The sequence below is a fragment of the Mandrillus leucophaeus genome, unplaced genomic scaffold (assembly GCF_000951045.1).
Source record: "Mandrillus leucophaeus isolate KB7577 unplaced genomic scaffold, Mleu.le_1.0 Scaffold22, whole genome shotgun sequence".
In the NCBI taxonomy this organism is placed as follows: Eukaryota; Metazoa; Chordata; class Mammalia; order Primates; family Cercopithecidae; genus Mandrillus; species Mandrillus leucophaeus.
In genome coordinates, this window is record NW_012102254.1 from 5648054 (window position 1) to 5669148 (window position 21095).

A 21095-nucleotide genomic window follows, 5' to 3' on the forward strand; every position below is an offset into this window, starting at 1 on the left:
TTCAAGACCAGCCTGGCCAACATGGTGAAACCCCATCTCTACTAAAAATACAAAAATTAGCTGGGCATGGTGGCACGTGCCTTTAGTCCCAGCTACTCAGGAGGCTGAGGCAGGAGAATAGCTTGAGCTCAGAAGGCGGAGGTTGCAGTGAGCCAAGGTTGCACCACTGCACTCCAGCCTGGGCAACAGAGTGAGATTCCATCTCAAAAAAGAGAGAGAGAGATTATACATTTTTCTTTGGCTGTTATTATAATAGAATAACTTGCCGTATACCCAGAATTATTTTGGGTACTAACCTGGCTAAACAACACAGAAGAACTGAGTGGAGAGATTTTGGTGAGATCGACTTTGGTCTTCTCTGAATCTAAGTTAAAGAGATTTAAAATATTACATATACCTAGGCCCCCCCCCCCAGTTATTATTAAACCATATTTTAACTGTGGTAATGATTATTCTTTTATTAATTTATTACATGCCTACTTTGTGTAAAAACATGATCTTTTGAACACTTTTTTCTTTTTATTAAGGTATAGCTTACATAAAATAAACATCATCAATTTTAAGTGTACAGTTTGATGAATTTTGGCATTTGTATACAAGGTGTAATCACTGCTATAGTCAAGATACAAAACAGTCCCCTCACCCTACACAGTCTGCTTGGCCCCCTGGTGCTCCATCTCCTCTCCCCATCTCTAGCTTCAGGCAGTGCAGCTCTGCTTAGTGTCTAGCACTGATTTAAAATAATGATCATGAGGGCAGGAATGTTTAAATAAAGGGTAAAAAAGCTGACAGAAGGGGAAATGGGAATGAGAAAGAAATTGGTAACATAGCTAGGCGGGCTGTAGCCTCAGATTGGACTCAGCTTCACTCGATGGTAAATTAGCCCGACTTGGAGAGACTGGGTGCTCCAAGAATTTTTTTTACAAATAACACAGACCTTTTCATGATTACAGAAAAAGAACACAAGAGTTGTAATATACAGCTCAGATATAAATCTGGCAACTGGGTTTCTGAACATAAATCTGGGTTCATTTTTAATCTGACGTCTTAAAGAACTCCTCAGCCTCAGAAGATTCTAAATGACCACACTGCTTGAAGACCAAGCATTTGAGTAAATAAAACTTCTGCCTCGGAGAATGTATTCTCTCTCAAGCTATTAATTAAAAGATTCATAGTTCCTTGTTCTTGCCAGGATTTATTAGCCCAAAGTAAAATATAGGAATGGTGGTATGTCTATGAGAAATTAAATGCAGTGAAGACAAGAACACAGGGACTAATAGTTTTATATGGAGCTGTTTTGGGACTTGAAATGTTTTGCCTCCTCGTGGGGATCAGGCACTGTCTAGGTCCTGGGGCTACCACTAAAAAATACAGGCAAGTTCCTGCTGCCTCCTGTAGGAGCTCACGGACATGAAGCACAGGGTTCAGGAGGACTGAGGTGGCGGCGGGAGGAGGAGCATTTTAGGTCTGGTCAGGGAAGGCCTCTCGGAAAATGCGACCTTTGTGCTGAGACCGGAATGACAAAAAGGAGCCAGCTTTTTCTAGAGAAAGCACTTTTGGTGTCAGGACCAGCACGTGCAAAGGCCCTGAGGTGGGAAAGAGGTTGGTGTGTTCAAGAAAGAAGGCAAAGTGGCCTGAACACAGCGATTAAGGTGGAGAGGGTTACACGCAGAAGCCAGAAAGACAAGAAGTTTTGCTCCAAAAATGGAAACCTAAGCACTCCTGCAGTCATAAAACTGTCCATGACGGTGCCCTAGTGCCCAGAGAGATATGTCACTTCTGAGCAGTAGTTGGGAATGCTTCCAGTTACAAAGTTGCTTCCTACTTACTCAGGTACTGGTCATAGACTCAAAGCCGGCAGGGAGTGTAAAGTTATTCTAGCCCCACCCCTTCATTTTACAATGAAGGAACAGAGGCCCAAAGTTCGTACCTGAAAAACCATTCTAAGTGAGGTCAAAAGGCAAATGATAAACTGGGGGAAATATTTACAGTTCATATCACTCATATCACAGGTTGGGAGATCAATTTCCATACTATGTAAGGAGCAGCTGGCCAGCGGGGCTGGAGCAGAGTGTAGGATAGAGAGAGAGGCACAAGAGGAGGGTGACAGAAATCCACATGTGTGATCACATACAGCTGCTGAGCTGTGGGAATACAGCATGCTCACTCATGGTGGCTGGCAGAAGTCCATCCAGTCTTGTGCAGGCTAGCAGTTATGGTAAAATTATAGCGCATGGCTGGTCCAACACTGAAGAGGACTCAGGTGTCAATCAGTAGGTGCATGAATAAATAAATCATGGCCTAGTCTGTCAATGGAATAGTACTCAGCAATAAAAAGGAGGACACCACTGTCCCATGCAGCAGCGTGGGTGAATCTCACAAGCATACTGAGCAGAAGCAGCCAGCTACAAAAGGGAAAGTACTATAGGCTTCCATTTGCATTTGTTCCAGAGCAGGACAAACTCATTGACAATTTTCGAGGACTTAGAGTGGAGGTTGGCTGCAGAGGGGCACTGAGGGAACTTTTGAGGGTGAGGAAAATATTTGTATATCTTGATTGTGGTGGTCACATGAGTGTATACATTTGTCAAAACTCTTAAAATGAGTGGGTCCTTTTTAATGTGTGTAAATTACTGTCAATAAGGTTGATTTTTTAAAAATAAATTTTTAAAGAGGGAAAAAAGAATAGATGGGAAACAAAAGCTTCTGATTAGATTGCTATTCATTCACCAACTGCTTTATCAAGCACCATTTGTGTGCCAGCACGATAACAGATCCTGACCAGCTGTTTGTACCAGAACATGGTACTACAGAGGCACTTGAGCCCCTAGGCTCCCTCCATAGGATTCACCTACAGACGATCCTCCCATCACGCGCTGTTCCCAGGCCATCAGCTGCCCGGAGACTCAGAATCAGAATCCAAGATAGGGCAGGGGCAGTGGCTGCTAAGGAGAAAGTGGCTGTCCCTTCTTGAGCACTTAATCGATCAAGCAAAGCAAATGGGAAGGAGATTGAGCTTGTTTGTGAACCAGAGCCCTACCCTGACATTTGTACAATTCTGTTTAATAATCAACCCCCACCTCACTTGCTTGATACTGTTTGCTCAGGTGTTTTTACTAAATCCCAGTCTGAGATAATAGCATTGTTTTGCTCTAACTTTCTGAGTTCATCGATACAATATGATTATATCTAATTTCTGCAAATGTTTTTCTAGCCCCCACTACCATACGTACATACGTATGTATGTATGTGCTGGGCATATAAAGCACCCAGGTCAAGGGACAGCAGCCCTTTGCAGATAAATGTGTCTCCCTATGACGGATGGTTTCTGTGTGTAGACTTTGTTCTACAGTCATGTTGAGAAAAGGTGTGGTGGTTACTCTGGTTGTTATTTAATACTGCTCAGATGGGATATCTAACAGCATACTGCTCAAGACATCTAGAACGCAGTATTCTGTTTTCAATTTGTAGCAAAATTGATAGCGCAAACAAGAAACACATGTCAGTGACCAGCCGGCAGCGTCATGGTTCTTTTTGATTGCTAAGGTCAGGACTGTCACTTTGTACCATCCTCCTTCTCAGAAAAGGAGGGAAAGAACAAAGTGGTCAGAGAGGGCATCCTCTCTAAATCAGACTGGGGTCGGGGGCCACAGCAGTTTGCAGACCTAAATCATCCTGCTCACTTCATTTTCCTTCCTTCCTTCAGAAGCTTTTGAGATTGCTCTGCCACGAGAAAGCAACATTACAGTTCTTATAAAGCTGGGGACCCCGACTCTGCTGGCAAAACCCTGTTACATCGTCATTTCTAAAAGACATACAACCATGTTGTCCATCAAGCCTGGAGAAAGAATAGTCTTTACCTTTAGCTGCCAGAGTCCTGAGAATCACTTTGTCATAGAGATCCAGAAAAATATTGGTAAGTAGGCACTTGTGAGCTGTTTGACAATGTCTTTTAAATGTCTACACCTCCCTCCTGTCTTTCCCATGCTAAGTCAGTCTCTAATGCTAGAGAGGTAAGATCTATTCTGAAACTCGGCAGTTTTTTAATTTCGCTCCGATGTGGCCAGTTAGGGTTCTAAATGCTTTACACAGCTTAATTTGTTTAATCTTTAAAACCGCCCTATGAGAAGTTCACAGAGAGAGGAACTTGCCTAAGTGGGCACAACTAGTAAGCAGCAGCTCAGGAGAAGAACCAGGTACTCTGGCTTTTGAGTCTTTGCACTTAGCCACTGTGCACATGGGCTCTTCAGGCCACACTACAGAAGCCCATAAGCTGCAGATCTTCAGGTCTGTGATGCTCGTCTTGTGTGTTAAAAACATCTGGCTGATATGGAAGACAAAAGAATCAGAAGGTTGAGGAGAGGCCGGGCGTGGTGGTTCACACCTGTAATCCCAGCACTGAGGAGGCTGAGGTAGGTGGATCTCCTGAGGTCAGGGGTTCAAGACCAACCTGGCCAACACAGTGAAACCCCGTCTCTACTAAAAATACAAAAATTAACTGGGCATCAAGACCAGCCTGGCCAACACCATGAAACCCCATCTCTACTGAAAATACAAAAAAAAAAAAAACAATTACTCAGGCATGGTGGCACATGCCTATAGTCTCAGCTACTTGGGAGGCTGAGGCAGGAGGATCACTTGAACCTGGGAGACAGATTGCAGTGAGCCAAGATGGTGCCACTGCATTGCAGCTTGGGTGACAGAGCAAGACTCCATCTCCAAAAAGAAAAAAAAAAGAAGAAAAATGAGTTAATGAAAGTAGAAATCTGCGGGGAAAATGAGTTGTGAATCACTTCAGAAATAATACTTCTCCATCCTCTGGACAGGAATCTTTTTAGTTATTTAAAATGTTTGCACCAGACAGAGTACAGGAGAAGACTCCGAGACATGCCGCTCATTTCGACTACTCTTATCTGTGCATTCATCCTAAAAAACAAAGCTCTTAGCATCACATGAAAAATTACTTTCATAACCTGATCTTGCAGTGTCACAGGGCTGTTGACAGAGCTGAGGCTGGCAGATGGGGCTTTTTGACTCCAGATTTTGCTATAGAATTAAATCAGAATCCCTGGGATGGCCCATGTGTAGTTTTTAAATCGCCCGCAGGTGAGTTGTAGGTAGAACCAGAGCTAAGAGTCACTGCCTTACTAGAGTTAAGTGTTCCCACAAGAGTACAGAACCTAGCCAGAGCCAACTGATGTTGCCCTGGGCACACTGGAGGTGTGAGTGGAAAATCACTTGAGGCCAACTTTTGAAAGAAAGAGGTGGCTTGATATAAACATCGAAGTTTCCATGAGGTCCTAAAATAGGTACTACCTTTACCAACATACAAAGTCTAATTTTAGTCACATTAGTCACCATGTTATCTAACCCTGTGTTATTGGTTAGACAGCATAGTGCATTGACAAGAAAAGGTTGACCAAACACAGCCTGAGCTTTCGTCCTGGGATCTGGGATTGCCGTGTACTTGCTGCAAGTGCCAGCCCAAGTCACCTGGATCCACAACTGCTTTGCAAAAATCTGAGGTCTGGATGACCTCAGAGATCTAAGACTGATCTGAAATTCTCCATAATTCTATTTTGAGTGGACAGTACTTTCAAATACCCCAATAGAACAGCAGTAAAGATTCACAAATTATTATTACGGAGGCCAGAGTCCCTCACACTTTTGAGGTGCCCCCTGCTCAAGACAACAAAACCTTAATGTTACATTACCTACTTTCTATTTCTTCCCCTCGCCTTCCTCTTGTTTCCTCTTTGATGACAATGTTTCTTGCTTTGTTTTAAAAGGCTGAGGAAACAAATATATCAAAGGATGTCATTAGCTGTTAGCCTTAAAAAAAGAAATTCAACTACAGTGGTTATAAAATACCAGCATTAAAGCAGCGCAGGAAGAGAAATGGCGCCGCCAGGTTCCAGCCGTCCAGGGGAGTTGCATGTTCAGAATGTATTCGCTATGTTGATGAATGTGTTGATGGGAAAACCAGTTTTAAAGGATGGATCTTGGCACTGTGCTCTACAAATTGTGAAATCGTGACTCTCTCAGTACAGGAGAAGTAGGAGATCCCAAAGCATAGACTCTGCTGCAAATGCCCTCCTTCTGGCTTCACCCACTGGACCCCAGGAACTTAATCTGGAAATCACAGTAGTTAAGAGATGTCTCAAGTCTGGTGACCTGGAAGCAGAGCCTGAGACAGGGATTTTTTGTTTAAGTCATTGATCAAGAAAGTGGTCTCAGAAGTGAGGAAAGCAGGATAGAGCAGGGCATGTAGCTGAGTTTAGATGTGGTTTTAGCTGAAGGGTAGCCTCAGCCTGACCCCATGGGGGCTCCAGAGTATGAATGGCATACCCAGGTTATTTCACTTGAAGCAAGGAGGTCAGACTTTGTAATTCCTGCAGGAGGCCATTATTGACTATAGACAGCACCTCTCCCTTGGGATGGGCATGAGGGGCTGCAATACCTCTCAGGCTTTTTTGGTTCAAGGCAGCTCCCCCCAGCTGAGGCACTTCCCTGAAGGAGGGTACATCTGTGAGCCATTGGCCACTAAGACTCACGGAACCTGGAGCCTGGGTGCCCCTGCCTGGTAAAGGCCACCTGAGCAGAGCCCCAGAGAGTCTACTACAGGGGGCTGAGTGGTGGAGGAGGAGTGGTGTGGGGCCTTGGAGCATCTGTGATCAAAATTGCTTTTGTGACTGTTTTTCAGACTGTATGTCGGGCCCATGTCCTTTTGGGGAGGTTCAGCTTCAGCCCTCAACATCGTTGTTGCCTACCCTCAACAGAACTTTCATCTGGGACGTCAAAGCCCATAAGAGCATCGGTTTAGAGCTGCAGTTTTCCATCCCTCGCCTGAGGCAGATTGGTCCGGGTGAGAGCTGCCCAGATGGAGTCACTTACTCCATCAGTGGCCGAATCGATGCCACTGTGGTCAGGATCGGAACCTTCTGCAGCAATGGCACTGTGTCCCGGATCAAGATGCAAGAAGGAGTGAAAATGGCCTTACACCTACCATGGTTCCACCCCAGAAATGTCTCCGGCTTCAGCATTGCAAACCGCTCATCTATAAAACGTGAGCAAGCCCCTCCCCACTATCTGATTAGATTAAAACACACAAAATCATCATTGTTCTAGGTCAGAAATGGCCAAATGTCAGCAAATCTCTAAGACTCTCTAAATACCATAAAGGAAGATCCTGCTCTTCTATAAATGACATGGGTCACTCATTCCTAGTGTGAACCCCCTCTTCTCTGTTAAACAAACGGGGTGATTCTCTTTATCCTTTTTGCATGTGATACTTGTTTTCAAAAAAATGACAAAGGATTGGTTCACAGACCCACCTTGATTGCTTCATTTCTAACTTCTTTGTCTTCCATCTCTTTCACATTTTCTGTAAACGTATCAGTGATGTGCAGAGCTCACTCACACTGGCTCATCAAAGCTGTTCTTTGTTTTTGTTTATTTTGAGACAGAGTCTCGCTCTGTTGCTCAGGCTGGAGTGTAGTGGCACTGTCTTGGCTCACTGCAATCTCTACCTCCAGGTTCAAGCAGCTCTCCTACAGGCATGCGCCACCACGCCCGGCTAATTTTTGTATTTTTATTAGAGACAGGATTTCACCATGTTGGCCAGGCTGGTCTTGAACTCCTGACCTGACCTCAGGTGATCCTCCTGCCTTGGCTTCCCACAGTACTAGGATTACAGGCATGAGCCACTGTGCCTGGCAGAGAGCTGACTATTAAGTGTTCAGGCATTTTGTGAGCTGATGTGAAACAGATCCGTTATAAAAAATAGAATTAAATTAACTTATGATTAAATAAATTATTTTAAAAACAAAGATAATAAATACTCAAAACTCATCACTTCCTAATTATTTTAATGTTGCCTGTGCTGTCAGGGTTATTTGTATCATCGTATCTATATAGAGGGAATAACATAAAGGTGTGCTACTACCCAACTCCACATTCAGTCACCTAGTGTTGGTAGTTTGAAATCAGCCATGGTGGGAGTATTTACATCCATTATGGAAGTGGGCAGATGCTATAAGTCAGGGCTTTCCCCTTTACCACTGGACCGCTTATTAAATATTTACTCTCACACCACCGATGTGTCTGCATTCCCAATCTCTGCCTTGAGTCCAAATATACCATATCCAGACCCTCTGCTCAGGATCTGAGAACTGCAGTCATTTTTCCTGTATCCCCACCCCTCGGCTGCAGACAACTAGGACAGGGTCTAATTGCCCCCTATTCTTTCTGGTTTGGGTTCCACTCCCAATAGGTCTGTGCATCATCGAGTCTGTGTTTGAGGGTGAAGGCTCAGCAACCCTGATGTCTGCCAACTACCCAGAAGGCTTCCCTGAGGATGAGCTCATGACGTGGCAGTTTGTCATTCCTGCACACCTGCGGGCCAGCGTCTCCTTCCTCAACTTCAATCTTTCCAACTGCGAGAGGAAGGAGGAGCGGGTTGAGTACTACATCCCGGGCTCCACCACCAACCCCGAGGTGTTCAAGCTGGAGGACAAGCAGCCTGGGAACATGGCGGGGAACTTCAACCTCTCCCTGCAAGGCTGTGACCAAGATGCCCAAAACCCAGGGATCCTCCGGCTGCAGTTCCAAGTTTTGGTCCAACATCCACAAAATGAAAGCAGTGAGTGAGCCCTACTTTCCTTTTTCTTCCTCCTCCAGCACCTTCGTTGTTTACTGGGTAGTCTGCCTGGGGTGAGGCTCCCTTCCTGTTTCTCGCCTGTGGCTTCTGAAACACTTAGACTCTGGACCCGGGAAGAGTTTCAGGAAGTGGGTTGCTAGGCAGTAAGACAGGCTTGTTGGTGAACACCTGGTACGTAGTTCCATTTCAGCACAATAAAAAGCAGTCTTGCATTCAAGATGCTAAATTGTTTTTAACCAAGGCATTGAAAGGTCATGTTCTAGATCTTATGTCTTGACCCCACAATGTGAATAAGGATGTACCCGCACCATCAGCAATGATGATGGGAACTTACAGTTTTATGGCTCAGCGCCCCTACTATGGACACATACTCTGCATGTCATCTTGGGTTAAGCATGCCACTTACACAATCTCAGCTAATCTTTATTGCAACTCTGTAGGGGAGGTGGGAATTATCTTCATTTACTAATGAGAAACCAGAAAGTTCAGAGAGGTTATGGAACTGGCCTGACATCACACAGCTTGTCAAGAGCAGAGCAAGCTCTGAGCCCTGAGCCTGTGCTCTGGCCCATACTGAAGCCCAGTTAAGGTGAGGAGAATTAGGTTGGACATCATTCCACAAACGTTGCTGAGATGCCATGAACATAGAGGAGCGGAGTTAAGGCCAGGACTAGGGTGAGGCAAAGTGCCCAGGGTGCAATATTTAAGGAGGTACCCACTCCCAGGGTTATGTAACTGCAAGGTCAGCCCCTGAGAGTGAGCACCTCCTTAAACTTTGCTCCCTGGGTGCCTGGCTTGCCTCACCCCAGTCTTGGCCCTGAGGGGTGTAGTACAGATTTTGAGATAAAAGATACAAAATGAACTCAGAGTGGCTCTTCCTGGGGCTCATGTATGATGTGAAGGAGTGAGTTGTGGCAAGTGGTCTTGAACCAGGACATGTCTGATGTGTGCTGAGGATCCAGAGCGCTGATTCTCATTGTTGCTTTTACTATTATTTACTTCTAGGAAGTAGGCAGAGCCAGCCAGAAAAATTAAGTGGGAGTGTGGAGTGGCATGCTGCTGATTTTTGTAGGGCTGATAAGCATCAGAAAAATGGCAGTGTGGGATCCACTAGAGGGACTGCCCAACTGGTGCTGCCCTGGAAACGTCCATATGTATGTATGTATATGTATGTATAGATATGTATACATGGGGCCAGGCACGGTGGCTCACACCTGTAATCCCAGAACTTTGGCAAGAGACCAAGGCAGGCAAATCACTTGAGGTCAGGAGTCCCAGACCAGCCATGGTCATGGTGGAATGCTGCTTAGAAGCTCAGATTAATTCTGTTAACTGTAACATCAGCTGGGTTGATTTCTAAAACTAATCAAATTGTTAAACGTGCTATAAACAGTGTCAAGAAGGATATGGATTTAGCGCTGAGATTAAAGGGCAGTAACTGCCGTTGAGAGGTGTTTAGCGGTGTCAAGGCCTCTAACTTTGCACTGTTTCTAAAGGAGTGAGTGGACTTGGTGGCAGAAATACCTTTGGGGATAAACTTAGGTTGGGCTGGACTGCCTGAGAACTCTGATCTCTGGGCAGCTTCATCTTGATCTTCTGAACCCCCATGTGGACCCTAAATTTCAAGGGCTAGCCCAAGGAAACCAGTCCTGTGCCCCTACGTTTGTCTGACCCATTCTCTTTTTTTTAGGCAGTCTTGCTCTGTCACCCAGGCTGGAGTGCAGTGGTATGACCTTGGCTCTTAGCTGACTGCAACCTCCACCTCCTGGGTTCAGGTGATTCTCCTGTCTCAGCTTCTTGAGTAGCTGGGATTACAGGCACCTGCCACCACACCCAACTAATTTTTTGTATTTTTAATAGAGATGGGGTTTCACCATGTTGGCTAGGCTGGTCTTGAACTCCTGGCCTCAAGTGATCTGCCTGCCTCGGCCTCCCAAAGTGCTGAGATTACAGGTGTGAGCCACCACTCCCAGCTCCCATTCTTTATTCTCTCTCATTCGCTAAGTTTGTTGTGGGCAGCTTGTACTGCAGGCAGCATAGCCCCATGGTTAAGGGCAATGACCTGGAGTTGGCCTGCGTGGATTTGAATCTGGTTCCCCCACTTACTTTGACCATGAGCAAGTCACTTCACCTCTTTGTGACCCAGTTGCTCATCTGTAAAGTGGAAGTGGTAAGACTGTCCTCATCGGGGTGTTGTGAGGACAGTGTGAGGTAGTACAGTGCCTGGCAGGTAGTGAGCGCTCTTTAAATGTTTCCTGCAGGGTTCTAAGTCAAGGCAGGCATGCAGGGTTAGAAAAGACACAACACGGGCCGGGCGCGGTGGCTCACGACTGTAATCCCAGCACTTTCGGAGGCCAAGGTGGGCAGCTCATAAGGTCAGGAGTTTGAGACCAGCCTGGCCAATATGGTGAAACCCCGTCTCTACTAAAAATACAAAAAATTAGCCGGGCGTGGTGACAGATGTCTGTAGTCCCAGCTACTCAGGAGGCTGAGTCAGGAGAATCGCTTGAACGCGGGAGGCGGAGGTTGTGGTGAGCTGAGATTGGGCCACCGCACTCCAACCTGGGCAATAGAGCAAGACTCTGTCTTAAAAAAAAAAAAAAAAAGAAAGAAAGAAAGAGAGAGAGAGAGAGAAAGAGAGAGAAGAAAAGAAAGACACAACACTTGTCCAAACAAAGAGATTAGGCTGTGGCCCAGAGATGACTGGTAGGATGCAGCAAATCACTCATGGAGGGAGTTCCAATGGTGTATGGTGAAGTTGGAAGGACCGCAGGCTGGTAGGAATACCAAGGGGAGACTCTGGGCGGAGTCTGGCCCTTCTCAGGCTGCGCAGGAGGCCCCATCTATGCTGATAGTGTATGCCACTCATGACTGCTAGAAGAGCTCTATGTGCTGCTCCTGCTTTCTTAGCCTTGGAACTGAGAAAGAAGCTGGGAGAGGGGACTGAGTTTTGGGTCAGAGCGTCTGCCCTTGCTTCTCCTGTGAGTGCTAGAGGAAACCTCTTGGGGCTAGTCTCCCCCTCGACTCCTTCACTGCTGCACCTCTTTGAGTCCTACCCAGGCTTTGCCCTAACTTGACCTTCCTTTGTCCCCAGAAGCAGGGGAACAACTACCCAGACCAAAGCCACTACCCCAGGAGTACACACGTGGGTGGTTTGCATTCTTCACACAACATGGGTTTATCTGTCCCCATGTCTACATCTCACCAAACTCCTCCAGTCAAGAGTCTTATCTTATTGCTCTTTCTATTCCCACCACAGCTTCTGGTACATTCCAGGCCCTGCATAAATCCGTGTTGCACCAATCTCAGGAGTCAGCATCTTGTCCAAAGTGGCTTAAGAGCCAGATGTGCCATAAGAATCCACAGCCCATCTGAAGGGGCAAGGCAGATACAGTGAGGTGGGGTACCCGTGGGAGCAGCTGCTTGGGGGGTTGCACACAAGGAGAAGAGCATCAGAAATAATAACAAAGGCAGAGCTTCAAGACCTTCTCAAGCCAAAGAGCAATCATAGAAAGCCCGAGCCTCAGCAGGGGTGGAGAAAGCTGTAAGAGGCAACAGCCAGCCCAAACCCCTCATTATCCACAGCAGGACCTGAGCACAGTGGGCCCAGGCTACAAAAAAAACAGACAGATGTTACCTTGACCCTAATTGTCCAAAAAACAAAATAAAAATATCTACTATCCGTCCTCTCTCTACGTAGCTGAGAAACATCAGGTAGGTTCAAACTAGACCCAGGGAACTCCTGTAGGGAATATTTTTCCATGGCTTGACCACAGACATCTTGTGTTTTAAGTTGAGTCATGTACGATTACCCAGGAACTGAGGAATAACTGATGTGGCCATCTGTGACCACATCTGTAAGCAGTGATGGCTTCAGCTGCCCACAATGTGCAAACCAGGGATGTCTGAGAGCTCAGTTCATGTTCACCAAACAAATCTTGTTTTTAAGTGTTCCACAATGCACCCTCTCCTTTCTTTTTTGATAGCACAATATTACCATGTCATGCCTGATGTTATTACCACTTTCACCAGGCAGCCTGTTTCTCTCTTTGTGTAATTTCTAAAGATTCAAGTGGCCCTGCTGATAATGATTATATGAGTTATGACACAGTATTCTACCCATCTATATTATGCTGTTTAGGGAGAGCCTTCTAGCCTACTAGCCTACTGTTTTATGCATCCTCTTCTAGCTTTTGGAAACTCTGGTTGCTTTCCTGAATATACCAAACAAACAATTATCTTCAAAACCGGTGGGTTTCTGGGTGACCATGAGTCACATATGAAAAGCAGATGTGCATTTCCAGTGTGTTACACAGGATACTTTGTTAACCACTCTGGGTAAATGCTGGTTGTAGAAGCAGATACATTGCTCCTTTTTTGGCTTTTATAACCTCCAGAAGCCACCTGGAACCTTAAATAATTATTGGATTTGTTTTTGCTTCTTGTTTTTTGTTGTTGTTGGGTAACTTGTGCTCCATGAATTTGTCCTGCCAGAGCTGACAGGTATTATGGCCTTTGACTTATTCCCATGGAGTCCATTACAAAAAAAAAAAAAAGTCTATCTATAGATACCACAAAAATGGTTAGGGGCCTTTATGAAACATCAGTCAGTAACCTAATCCCTTCAAAAGTCCCCAGTGTGGCTTTTAAAACAGTGTCCATAACTATTAAATAGTGAAGGGTTTTCTTTTGGTGGGGGTTGGGCGTTAAATGTCAGGCTCAAATGTTTTTGTTTGTTTATTTGTTTGTTTTTTGAGATGGAGTTTTGCTTCTATTGCCCAGGCTGGAGTGCAATGGCACGATCTCAGCTCACCACAACCTGTGCCTCCTGGTTTCAAGCGATTCTCCTGCCTCAGCCTCCCGAGTAGCTGGGATTACAGGCATGCACCACCACGCCCAACCAATTTTGTATTTTCAGTAGAGATGGGGTTTCTCCATGTTGGTCAGGCTAGTCTCAAACTCCTGACCTCAGGTGATCTGCCCGCCTCAGCCTCCCAAAGTGCCAGGATTACAGGTGTGAGCCACCATGCCCAGCCTCAAATGTTTTTTATATGAAGGCATCTGCAATGTTGTAGAAAAACTATGGGATTCTTTCAAGGCAGGAAACTGTGTCCAGATCACAGATCTGCCCCTTTATTAGGGAACATTGAGCGGTTAATTTGCAACCTTCTCAGCTGTAAAATAACTATAGTCATTCCTCCTTCCCCCCATGTTGTGAGGGTAAGATAAGGCAACTTGTCAAAGCACACAGAACACACTGAGTAAAGATCTGTCTTGTCTTTCCATAGATTTATGAATGTTAATAGGTAATTTTACATTTAAAACACCCATCTATGAGAGGGGAGGGCTGCATATTTCCACCCTGTTTTGCCTGCTGAAGCCACATATGAAAACATTCTGTAGGCAGCAGGGAAATTAACTGCGTCTACCCCTCAGGTTCCTCAGGTTATTTTGAGATCCAACCAAAGGAAGTGTGGAAAGAACATGTGTAAAATGACTAATGAATGAGGTGCAAATGCAAAATAGAAAGTGGAGTGAAGTGTGATTATTACGGAGAGCCTCCTCATAACAGGAGGTCTGTCTTGCCCCCAGAATCAATAAACTGCACTTCTGTTTTAGCTGGGACATGAGGTGTCTCACCACAGTCCACCTGATTATTATACAAAAATTTTCAAAAGAAACATAAACTGTAAAACCACAATAGCATTTCACACCCACTGGAATAGCTAAAACAAGAAAGGTTGAGAACATCAAATGATGGTGAGAATGGAGGGCAACAGAGCTCTTATGGAGTGATTGTGGGAGTGTCAAATGGTGTGACCACCTGGGAGAATTGGCTGGCAGATTCTTATGAAGTTAAACTTATACCTACTCTCATAGTCCATTTAGTGTTGCCATAACAGAATACCTGAGACTAGGTAATTTATAAAGAAAAGAGGTTTATTCGGCTCATGATTCTGGTGACTGGAAAGTCCAAGAAGCATGGCACCAGCATCTGCTCAGCTTCTGATGAGAGCCTCTTGCTGTGCCATAATGTAGCAGAGGAGTGGCAAGGGAAGCGGGCACGTGTGAAAAAGAGGAAAACATGAGAGGCAGCCTAGCTTTATAGCAGCCCACTCTTGTGAAAACTAATCCACTCCCATGGAACTAACCTAGTCTTGGGGGAAAGAGATTAATCTATTTTAACAACCTAATCACCTCTTAAAGGCACCACCTCCCAACATTGCCCCATTGGGGACCGACCACACCTCAGTATGAATTTGGGTGGGGAAAAGCCATATTCAAAGCATAGTGCCTACCTATGACCCACCTAGGTATTTACTCAAGAGAAAGGAAACTATGTGTCTACTGAAACACTTGTAAAAGGATATTCATAGCAGTCTTATCCATAAAAGTCAAAAACTGAAAACAATCTAAATCACCAATAGAAGAATGGATAAACAAATGTGATATGCTCATTCATGGAGTACTGCTCAGGAATAACAAGGGAAAGGATGACCGATATCCAGAACAACATGGATGAACCCTAAAAACATCATTCTGCAGAGAGAAAAAAGCCATAGACAAAAGAGTATGTACTGTACGATTCCATTTCTGTGAAGTTACAGGGCAGCCAGAATCTGCAGTGATAGAAATGAGAAAATGCTTGCCTTTTAGGGGATGGGAAGTTGGGGGGAACTGACTAGAAAAGAGCACAAAGGAAACTCTTAGATGATAAGAATGTTCTAGATCTTTCTTTGGGTGATCGATACAATGGATATTACAAAATTGTACAAATTCATCACACTGAACACTTAAGATCCGTGTATTTTATTATGTGTAATTTATTTGTTAAAAAAAAAAAAAAATTCTAGGTGTGGTGGCTCACGCCTGTAATCCCAACACTTTGGGAGGCCGAGGCAGGCACATTTGGTTGAGCCCAAAGGAGTTTGAGACAAGCCTGGGCAACATGGCAAAACCCTGTCTCTACAAAAAATAGCTGGGTGTGGTGGTATGCGCTACTAGGGAGTGGTCCCAGCTACCTGGGAGACTGAAGTGGGAGAATCACTCGAGCCCAGGAGGCGGAGGCTGCAGTGAGCCATGAACTCCAGCCTGGGTGACAGAGTTGACAGTGAAAATGTCTCAAAATAATAATAATAATTTTTTTTTTTTTTTAAGTAGAGACAGGGTTTCACCATACTGGCCAGGTTAGTCTCGAATTCCTAACCTCAAGTGATCTGCCTGCCTCAGCCTCCCAAAGTGCTAAGATTACAGGTATGAGCCACCATGCCCAGCAAATAATTTTTTTTTTTTTAATCAAGGGAAGATATTAAAAGGAAAGGTTTAGATGGTATGTTTGGATGTTGGGTACTACCCACTAGCTAGCTGTGTAAGTTGGGCAAATTACTTAACCTTTCTAAGCTTTAAATTTGTATTTTATAAAACGAAGATGTGCCAGACATGGTGGCCCATGCCTGTAATCCCAGCACTTTGGGAGGCCGAGGCGGTGGATCACCTGAAGTCAGGAGTTCAAAGCCAACCTGGCCAACATGGTGAAACCCTGTCTCTACAAAAGTACAAAACTTAGCCAGGCATGATGGCGAGTGCCTATAATCACAGCTACTTGGGAGGCTGAGGCGGGGGGTCACTTGAACCTGGGAGGCAGAGGTTGCAGTAAGCTGAGATCGCGCCACTGCACCCCAGCCTGGGTGACAGAGCAAGACTCTATCTCAAAAAAAAAAAAAAAAAAAGAAGATAATAAAAACAGTATTACCTAATGCACACTTAAATTGCAACCTTCTCTAAGGAAAAGTCTATTTATTGTGTGTACCAACACTGGAGCATAGTGTTGAAAGTAGAAACAGGCCCTCTGTACATATTTGATGAACGGTTGTTGAACAAAAGCAAGCATCACCACATTTTTTTTTTCTTTTTTTTTGAGATAGAGTCTCGCTCTGTCACCCAGGCTGGAGTATAATGGCGCGATCTCGGCTCACTGCAACCTCCGCCTCCCGGTTCAAGTGATTCTCCTGCCTCAGCCTCCTGAGTAGCTGGGATTACAGGCATGTGCCACCACGCCCGGCTGATTTTGTATTTTTGGTAGAGACAGGGTTTCTCCATGTTGGGCAGGCTGATCTCGAACTCCTGACCTCAGGTTCTGCCCACCTCGGCCTCCCAAAGTGCTGGGATTACAGGCATGAACCACTGCACCCGGCACATGACCACATTTAATACACTTCTACAGCACATCAAGGAACAGCTTCACTATCGTCTTGAAACTGGATGGCAGTTGGCAGTTTTTCCATGAGTGTGTCATCTATAAGTGAGCTGCATGAAGCCAGTCCCAGGGCCCACACAATTTCTTGTCTCCTCAGTGCAGCCACCAGGCTAGAGGAGAGGCAGTTGGGTCTCAGGAAGCAGTGAGCGTCGTAGAAAGAGCACAGGCTTTGTAATCAGGAAGATGTCAACTTCAATGCCAGTCTCACCACTTCCTAGCCTTAGTTTCTCTGTCTGCGAAATGGTAGTGATAATGCCTACTATGCTAGATTGCATTTGTGTTCTAAAATATTCACCACCCCTCCTGAGGGAGGATTAGATTTGATACTGCATTGACCACAGCCTTGGCCAGGTGAGTTTGCTTTGGCCAATGAGATGTGAACAGAGGTGAGCCTGCCACTTCTGAGAGAAGCTTCAGCACTCATCATGTGGTTCACATTTTCAAACTCTGTCACAAGACTGCTGTGTCACAAATAGAGGCTTCTTCAGCTTGGATCTGGAGTTCAGAAGACATAAGCCAGAGCTGCAGCCAACTCACAATGAATATGTAAAGTGAACAAGAAATAAACCGTTTTTATTCTAACCATTCAGATTTGGGGATCATTTGTTGTTGCAGCGTAATTTAGCCTCAGCTGATTTACACACTCCCTCTCAAGCATATCATGAGGATGAACAGCCTAACATTGTAATTGATCCTCTACCATATACCAGTTATGTGGAGCCATGTAGTTCACATTCTGATGGGAAAGATGAACAAGTAAAAGGAAAATCATGACTTCCCGTTAAAGATGGCTTTACCCCCTTCATACACCCTACAATAATGGGTTTTCTTAGAACATTTTTAAAGCATTTTAAAACATTTTTAAGGTACAGTTTTTTTTATATTTTTAAAAGCATAAAATTCAAGGAAAAAGAGAAATGGAAAGGAAATAATATAACATTTCGTAAAGTAGAAAGGTGATAACTGATCCAGCAGACGTGAAAGGGCAACAGTGGGAAAAACCAAGAAGAAATCTGCTTTATCCTGCAAAGCCTCAAGAATTGGCAGCAAGTCTCCTCCAGAACTGGGGGCAAATGTGGAGCTAAGGTGGGAAGAGCCACTGGAGCCCCAGAGGGTCTCCTTGACAACAAGCAGCCAAACAACTGTTCTTCCTTTAGCTGACAGAAGAGAGAAGTTTCTTTTTCTGAGATGGGAGTCCCTGAACCAAAGATCCCAGTCACATTGAAGGTGGAGGTACTAAGCTGATCATGGGGGATTGAGTAAAATTGAAGTACTGAGCATGAGACATCATCCTTCACCCCTGGTACCCATGGGTGTGTTTCTTCCCTTTGGTAGAGAATGACTTCTTCTCTGAGGGCATCCGACCAACCTAAGAGAAGAGACCCAAAGATATTGATGTTCTGGGCTCCCCAGGAAGCAATCTGGCCATATCACTCTGTTGAGAAGCCCAGTCAACAAGCAGAGCTATTCCAAATAGCATTAGTGCCTCACTTTAAGTAAGAGCAGTGTATAGATCCCCAGACATCTGATGAAGGCTAATGAAAAATACAAAGACTAAAACAAATGAATAGAAGAAAAGCCACTTGCAGGAAACAGAGACTATAGGGGGAGAAAAAACTAAAACAAAATCAGCTATCAAGACTCTCAATAAGAAGAGATGCTGCATTTATGTAAAAGGAACAGGTTGTAATTTTTAAAAAGGGCTTGCAGGAGAAAGCTCCTTTTTAATCTCCAAGAGTTCAAAAGAACTCTTGGAGATTAAAAATATGTTAGCGGAAATGAAAGAGTCAAAAGGGCTGAAAGATAAAGATGAGGGTATCTCCTAGAAAGTAGAGTGAAGAAAAAGCCAACAAGATAGAAAGGAAGAGAAAATATAAAACTCAAGGACCAATCAAGGAGGCCCAATATCCAAATAGTTGGAGTTTTAGACAGAAAAAATAGAAGGAAGGGAATCATCACAAAGTATTTCAGGAACATTTGCCAGGACTGATGGATATCAGTTGCCAACTGGAAGGGACCACCAAACGCAATGGATATAAGCAGACCCACACCAAGGCACAGTTTTGTAAAATTTCTGAACATCAGGGACACAGAGACCCCACAAGCTTCTAGAGAAGAGGTAAAAAAGTTTTATACAGAAGAAGAAGAAACCACATGGCAATAAAGTTTATCAGCAACACTGAGTATTACAAAACAATGGAGCAAGATCTTCAAGTTCTGAAGGAATATTATTTCCAACCTAGAATTTTATACCAAGCCAAACAATTAAGTGTGAAGGTGGAATAAAGACATTTTTAGACCTACAAGATCTAAAAAAATTGACCCCCATATATACTTTCTCAAGAAGCACCTGAAGGCTGTAATCCACCTAAAAAGAAAGTAAACATTTAAAAAAAAAAAGAAAGAAAAGATGGATCCAGGAAGCCCAGGATCTAGTCCAAGGGAGAAGCAAAGGGAATCCCACGATGACAGTGAAAGAGATCCAGGACCACATCTGGGCACCAGGCGTCTAGAGCAGCCCCTTTAGATTAGAGCATTGAAAAGACTCTGGAGAGAGTTCTTCAGAAGTTGAGGAAGTACCTAATGTTTTCAAATTTATTGAAAGGCAATTTATTCAAGTGGGAGAGAGTTTGGGTATCAAGTTACTGATAAGTACACAGAAACTAAGGAAATGATTAAAATGACAATAATTCACTCCAGGGAACACAAAATTGTATGCAGAAAGGAAAAATAATTATAGTATGCAATATAGTCTGACTACCTAAACACTGTTAATATTATTACATAGTCACGATTACACAAACACAGAATGAAGATCTAGCTGAAAATATGACGCTATCAGGAAGATGGGGAAATGGGAATGGGAATTGTGTGGTGTGAGTGTTCGCTAGTCTGTGCTGTGTTGTGGGGGTGTGGCGTGTGGAGGGGGTGTGGGGTAAGGAGGGGAAATCCACATCTTCCTGAGTAGGAAGCCTGAAACTGAAAGATCCATAGGCAGCAATGGAACAGAGCGTGTTTTATTGTGGTTATCCCAGGCTCCTCCCCTGGGGTAACCACAGTCACGGATTTGTCATATTTCTCTCCAGACCTTTTTCCTCTTCATCTGCATACATAAGTCTGTACATATAAATAGCTGTTTTGTTTCACAGATACTCAGGAGGCTAAATCAGGAGAATGGCTTGAACCTGGGAGGTTGAGGCCACAGTGAGCCATGATCAAGCCACCGCACTCCAGCCTGGGTGACAGGGTGGGACTTTGTCCCCCAGAATAATAATAATAATAATAAAGGCTGAGAATCTCTGCTTTAAAGTATGTGCATGCATGGCTTTGGTAAGATGGAAATGAGGGAAGAGCAGGTGGGGAGACTGCTGCATTGTGTGGCTGGGCCTTGGTAAAGGTAAGCTGGGACTGCAGAAGCAGAGGGGCTCCTAACACAGCTTTGGGGTAGGGAGGTGTCCTGGAGGTAACAATGAAGGTGAGTTTTGAAAGACAGTAGAAATGAGCTGGATGTGGGGCTAGGTGATTGAAAAGCTGACTATTTTCTAAATCGAATTATATTTTAAGTTAGCAGCATTAGAATATATACTTCAGCTCTAGACATGGCATCTCTCTAATTAAAGCACTATTGGATATGATGTCAAAATTTACATGGGAAATAGTAAGAACTACAGCAGGTAATTAACAGATATGACAGCCATAGAACATTTTCCTAATTGTGCTTCTAATTTGACACCGAGCTTCCCTGCAGCCAGTTCAAAAGGAGCGATTCCATCAATTATATGGTTCCTGTTATGAGGAAGAAGGAAGTTTAGCAGGCCTCTTTGGAAACAGAGCTTTCTCAGCTAGAACTGAACTCCTTCACTGGCGCTGATGGGTGATATTGCCAACACCCTTGAATTGCAAAGTTAGCACCACTTTGCACAGGTGCCTTCCTAATCTGATGCTTTTTTTTTTTTTTTTTTTCTCTTAACAAAAGAATGAATGAAATTCAAAAGAAACTCTGTAGAAGTTGATCCCCAGGCATCTGTGGTATAGAACTTTCTAGGGATAACATTAAAAAGTGAAATGACTCTTTTATAAACCAAGCTGGTAATCTATTCTAAAGAGTTGAAAAGGTATCCCTATTCTTTTTTCTTTCTTTCTTTCTTTTTTTTTTCTTTTCTTTCTTTCTTTTTTTTT

General features: G+C 44.3%; 1 protein-coding gene across 1 annotated transcript in view; it reads left to right on the top strand.

The window, feature by feature from the left end:
• The window catches only part of CDCP1 (CUB domain containing protein 1), a 67685-nt gene that overhangs the window by 34310 nt on the left and 12280 nt on the right, over positions 1-21095 (top strand). The window contains exons 2-4 of the mRNA XM_011981100.1: positions 3707-3916; positions 6704-7066; positions 8273-8641. Of these exons, the coding sequence (XP_011836490.1) occupies positions 3707-3916; positions 6704-7066; positions 8273-8641 (942 nt within the window). The remainder of the gene's footprint in view (positions 1-3706; positions 3917-6703; positions 7067-8272; positions 8642-21095) is intronic.